Source organism: Gopherus evgoodei, chromosome 19 (assembly GCF_007399415.2).
Source record: "Gopherus evgoodei ecotype Sinaloan lineage chromosome 19, rGopEvg1_v1.p, whole genome shotgun sequence".
NCBI lineage: Eukaryota > Metazoa > Chordata > Testudines > Testudinidae > Gopherus > Gopherus evgoodei.
Window position 1 is genome coordinate 13,452,060 of NC_044340.1, and position 6,144 is coordinate 13,458,203.

The 6,144-nt window shown below is 46.4% G+C and overlaps 1 protein-coding gene across 1 annotated transcript in view; it reads right to left on the reverse strand.

Moving 5' to 3' along the window:
* Positions 1–5,756, reverse strand: part of CRTAM (cytotoxic and regulatory T cell molecule) — a 28,393-nt gene extending 22,637 nt beyond the window's left edge. The window contains exon 1 of the mRNA XM_030538265.1: positions 5,684–5,756. Within this exon, the coding sequence (XP_030394125.1) occupies positions 5,684–5,750 (67 nt within the window). The 5' untranslated portion in view covers positions 5,751–5,756. The remainder of the gene's footprint in view (positions 1–5,683) is intronic.
* Between the last annotated feature and the right edge of the window lie 388 nt (positions 5,757–6,144).

Genomic DNA, 6,144 nt, shown 5'->3' on the forward strand with positions numbered 1-6,144 from the left:
TCCCCTGACTGCCCCTGGATCCCCTGCCCCGACTGCCCCCCGCCACCCCATCCAACCCCCTCCCTTCCTGACTGCCTCTCCAGGACTCCTGCCCCCATTCAACCCCCTGTTCTCTTCCTGACCCCTGACCACCACCCCAAACTCCCCTGCCCTCTATCCAACCCCCCCGCTCCCTGCTCCCTTACCGCGCTGCTCGGCTGGAGCCAGCCATGCCGCCACACAGCACAGAGCACCGTGTCAGGCCGGGCTGTGCAGCTGTGCAGCCCCAGGAGCTCACAACCCCGCCGCACAGAACATTGTGCTGGCAGCAGAGTGAGCTGAGGCTGTGGGCAAGGGGGAACAGCGGGGGAGGGGCCGGGGGAAGCCTCCTGGGCCAGGAACTTGGGAGCCGGGCAGGACGGTTCCACGGGCCTGATGTGGCTCGCAGGCCATAGTTTGCCACCCCAGTCTAGATCTTCAGCTGCAGTAAATTGGTACGGCACTCCATTAAAGTCAGGATCCGGCCTAACATATGTAACTAAAAAGAAATTCCATTCTCCCAGCTCATTTTACAGTGGAGCAATAAAGTATGTTCCTCTTCCCAGCCAGAATTGATCACGCTGAGATATTTGATGCACTTTGTGAAAATGTTTTATGGCCTTAAATTATTTTTGGTCTCCTCCAAACAAACATGCGTTGGAGAAATTACGAACAGCAGCAACTGTGTCAGAGCTAAGTAAATAGGCAGTTAAGGGAATTCATTTTTCAATCAGTTTTTCTTTTTAAAGTAGCTGCCTACAGCAAGTTGGTTGCCAGAATGTGGGAGCGCTGAACTTTTGGGGCAATGAGTCTGCCTTGGTTGCACAAATAGGAAGCATTTTATTTTTTTAAAAGAACCAAAAATGGCAATCTTAGGTTCTTTGCTCCTAAAGTCAACAGGAGGGTTTTTATTGAGTTCAGTGACAGCACGACTGGGCTCGCTGTAGGGAAGGTGATAGACATGGAGGTCTGTAGCCACGTCTCCCTCCATGTCCTTACTCATCTCCCACCCCGGGAGTTCAGAGGGAAATGGTTAGCAGCATAGCTGGGAGCTCTCATGGAAGGCAAACTTCGTCCCCAGGATAGCTCACTGTAAATTGATCTGGAGACACACCCAAGGCTTCAGTTGTTGGTATCAATGTGACCCTCACTGTCTGATCTATAGGGTCCATAAAGCTGCAAACTCTAATGGTACTTGAGCATTTTGCTGTCTACCCTGGCCAGAACCAGGAAGCTCAGAGGTTGTCCTTTTGTATGAAGGAGTGACTCATTCAATACAAATCAGTTATTTGTCCTCTCTTAACAGCCCTATTAGTCATTGATCATAAAAAGAAACTGTGGGGCTGATTCTTCTTGTGCTTACATTGTTTTACCCCAGTGAAATTCCGTTGACTTCAGTGGAGTTACTCCTGATTCTCACAAGTGTAAGTGAGGGGAGACCTGTGATGATGCTCCAGTTCAAACACAGCAACTGAACTTGAAGCCGTAATAAATTCAGGGAAGTCTTTGACCTGTGTGCAAGAGGTCACTATGGTCCCTTGTGGCCACAGAATCTATAAATTGGGATGAGTTTGTAAATTCTAATTCTTTCCGATTCAGTGGTCAATCCTTTATTCAGCACCATAATGACACATTGGCAAATCATTCAGTTCATGTCATTCAACAGATGTGATTTTTTGCTGCCGAATTTATCTTCCTAACTATAATGACCAGGGCCGCTTTATGGACGCCTTTGTAGGAGACAAGCAGATAGTGACAACCATGAATATGTTGTGCTTTCCGTTAGCCATTGTAACACTTCTGCAGGGCACAGAGACCAAAATTACCCCCAATGAAAGTGATGTGAGAAATTATGGTTGAGGAAGAAGTTGATTCGGTTGATGTTTCTCCCATACCCGTTTCTTTACTGGCAATCTACGTTCTATTTAAGTGGCTCAGCCTTATATTTGTTTACATTTGGTACCATCTCCATCTCCCAGTATTAAATTGTTTTTGAAACAAAGAAGGATCCATTGTATGAGGGAAATAACAATAAGCTAGTTTCTCAGGATGTGACGCAGTAGGGAGCAGGGTGGATTGACCTGGGAATGTCGTTTAGTTTTATTGGGACTGTCTGCATGGGGGATGGGAGAGCAGGGGATGACTTTAGGTGAGGGATAGTACCTGCGTCTGTAACCTGAGCCAGGAAGGGAGGTGGGGCGGGTCGACACCTTTGCACGGGAAACTGGACAAAGAGAGAGGGGAAGAGAATCATAGAAGGAGGGGGATAGAGCCTGCTGGAGGTTTTTTTTGTTCGTTTTCAGTTTGGGGCTGACTGGGAAGAGGCAGGGAACCCCCAGTCTGGGATCTAAGATCCTTGCCCCCCAGAGGGACCTGGCTGAGGGGTTCTGGTTGTACCTACAAGCCCTGCTTGGGACCGTGTTCCTGTCGTCTAATAAACCTTCTGTTTTACTGGCTGGCTGAGAGTCATGATGAGTCGCAGGAAGTAGGGGGTGCAGGGCCCTGATTCCCCCACACTCCATGACACAGGTTTCATGACGCTTAGAAGTGGTTGCCACGGACCTGGTGGCAAAAGAAAACATTCCTTTTGTGAGCCCTCTATAGTTCCATCTATAAAGAAGTGCGTTACCAGGTTCATCTTGTTAGTGTAGCTGAGGTAGCCTTGTCTGTGGTTTTCCACAAGGCCTTTCTGCATCTTTACTATTTCCTGTCACTGACATTGGCGTGGGGGGGGGGTCTGTCAGCTCACACTCTTTGAAGTGAGAGAAACCAGACTCTAAATAGGAAAGCATGTTTACAAAAAAGAGTCTAAACCCCAGAACTAAACACACACAGACTTTCCATCTGAGACAGTGGGATATCCACCAGCCATGACTCATGGGCCGAATTTCCCTCCCTGTCCGGGGGCAGTGTTGCCCTCTTCCTCCAGCACAGTGGTCCAAAAGGGTCATCATAATATAGGGAGATAATCATCTGATACTGCCTAATACTTGAGGTAATATAGGGAGATACTTATCTTGCTCCACTCCCTATGGACAGTGTAGGGGATGAAATCAGGGTTATTTCTGTGCTCCATTGATCCCCAGTTGCTCTAATGACCCACTGAGCCATTGGTTCCTGGAGGAAATTAGAGAAGCCTCTAGGCTGTGCTGAATTACTCTGTGGGAGCAACCCAGAGCACAGCCAGTTTAGGATTGCAGGGAGGAGTGGAGATTTGGCCAGCTTCCCTCCCTCGAGTTGTCCCAAGTGCTCCTCAACCACAGACAATGACTGAGGCCTGTCTCTAAATGGAAGTGAACAATGGTATTATTTGGGTTTTCAGATGACTGGGCATCGCAGATCATTCACATTCTGCACAGTATCTCCTCAGAGTGTTCCTTTGAGTAACCAGCAACCAGATCATATCTCCTCTACCTCCATGAATGGGGCGAGGAAGACCGAAACCCCAGTGGCATAACGGAGAGTGTGGCTGCAGGGGGTGAGAGGCTCTTTCTGCAGCATTGTTCTCTCTTCACCCAGCCCCATGGAAACCCATCCATGGGTATTTGGATCTGCAGGCAGAAGAAAGGGGGTGGTGGGAAGGTGATGGTAGTGTCTGCACGTTGTTCCGTCATCCTCTGCCACTCGCTGAACCATGAATATTTCAGCCTGTGTTAATGCTGCCTGAGGCAGTGTTATCTTATTTGCTTCCACCTATGGAACTCTTCTGGTGGGTGTTCTTAATGAACTGGCTGCTGGGGAGTCTCTGACAGCCTTACCCCATCAGAATTGCACCATGCTCCATAGAGGTGTTGGGAATCAAGTTACCTTATTAAAGTAAAATCTATAGGCACACTGGGACCAAATTTCACAGCAGCCCCCAATGCTGGGGTAATGTGAATTTATTCAGGCACCATGAAATGCCCTTCATTCCCATCCCCCTTCCAACCCTCATGCAAACTCACTCAGCTGTGGCTCAGAACTGCATGGATTTATTGATGTAAAATTTGTTGATTACTTTTGAGGATGGCAAGGGGTGAATCTGGTAGCCAGTTTCAATGGCTTATACCCCCAGCCACCTGGGTCTTGGCAGCTACACCTTTGGGAAGCCCAGTGTATATTCCTAGGCCAGCTGCCTGGCTACAAGCTGGCCACAAGCTCTATCTCCATGACCACCCTGTTTCCCACTTCTATGGAATAACGCAGAGAGTGTGCACTGTAGTACAATCCATCCTTCCTCCTGGGGAAAACTGGAGAGCAAGAGGCAGCAGGACTGGAATGAATGGAGCAGCTCACATCTCTGAGCTATTGTTTCAGACTGTCTGCAGATTCATACAGAAATCACTGCAATGGTTTACAACTCAGTTCATGTTTTCAACATTATTTTTACAACCATCAGACTAGAAATATCATTAACAAAGAAATGAGCAGTGAGATTCTGGAGCGCAATTCTGCAGCAAGGAGTGAATTTTGTGGCAAATTTAATAACTGCAGAATACATGGGGCACTGCCTATGACTGGTTTGATTGTACAGAAGAACCTTCCTAATTTACACTGACATCTGGGAAGCTTATTGTATGCACAACAGGATTTTTGCAAATTAGAGTACAGTGGTTGGCCCCCAAAGCTGGTCAATTGCCTTAGATGATAATTTAATACTGTGATCTCAGGATTCGCTGTATTCCCTGTATTCTGATACTTGTATTCCCTGGGTTTTCCCTAGAGTAAGTATATGGAACACTGCAAATACCAAAATAACCATATCCATTTAATTTAAGATTAAAATGACCAGTTGTAAAGGTGTCCACTTAGTTAACAAAGCAATAATGATATACCCCATCCCAGGGATGATGTAATGTAAAGTGTACTTTGTCTATTTACTTTAATCTGGACTCGGATTCACAATGCACTCATCTAGTAGTATATTTTGCACTGTTACCAAAGTCTCAGGAAATGAGACCTTACTGCAATTTCTTCTCTTAAATCTTTGTAAAGTAGTGGGGAGAGACTATCCTTTTGAGTTCATACTGCAGGCAGTGCAAAAATCATGTAAGCATCAGGAATGGAACCTGTAAGGGTCCTTCAGTGTGAATTATTGACTTGCATGGGCCTTTGTTTGTTTAAATCTGGTCATTATTTGCCATGTCCACAGGTAATCCTTGCACACATGCTGATGTGTGTGAGTGATGAGGTGCAGGTTAGCAGCATATGTGGACAGGGCAACATCCTGTAGCAGGAATAATAATACTGAGTGTTTATATCGCGAACTCTGTTTTCAAAGCACTCTCTAAACATTAACAAGGCTAGATTACTTTCCAGCACACCTGCAAGGTAGCTGCCATTAGCCCTATTTTACAGATGGTCAAACAGAGGTAGAGAGATGTAAGTCATGTAAGGCTATTTTGTGAGTCAGGATCAGAACAAGGATGAGAATCCAGCAATTCCTGGCTCTCTGTCATCTACACTGTTTCCAAGGCTTATAAGACAAATGATTGTCATGGGGTTTAACAGTTAATTGGAACTGAGTGGCCCTTAGGTACAGAAGATCCTGTTGAAAAGCTTGGTGGCAATAGTGCAATGCACTTAATAATAAAAAGTCCTCTGGCATGTGATGCAGTGAAGTCCTGTAAACAAAATAATTCCGTTTAAGAGCTTTTAAGACAGGCAGTTAAACAATGTCACTTACCTTGGAGTGGTAACAAAGCCATGATACAGAGCACGGTGGTGAAAGTCATGTTGTGGGATGTAAACATAGCCTGTCTTGGTCTGCTATGCTGCACAAACTTCCTCTTCGCTTTAGAAGCGCAGACTTGCAGTCGGTTCCTTTTCAACGGGCTGGGGAGTGGGGTTACCATGACTTCATCAGTGTTTAGGTCACTGCCTCCCTCTTCTTTTTCTGCTGCTCCCACTTGCCTTCTCGCTGGGTTGTTTCCTCTGCCGTGACCACTAGGGAGAAAGCTGCATGACCCCATGTGTGTTCTAAAATTATTAAATTGTGGTTGACAGGTGCTAGATGCTATGACTCTATGCCCACTTAGACTCAAATGTCATAGAGGTTTCATTCCACTTATGCTCTGTGGGAAAAGGAGCATAGCAGGGGAGTGAGACAATGACAAAAAGAAATATAGAGTCCTGAGAGACAGGGGT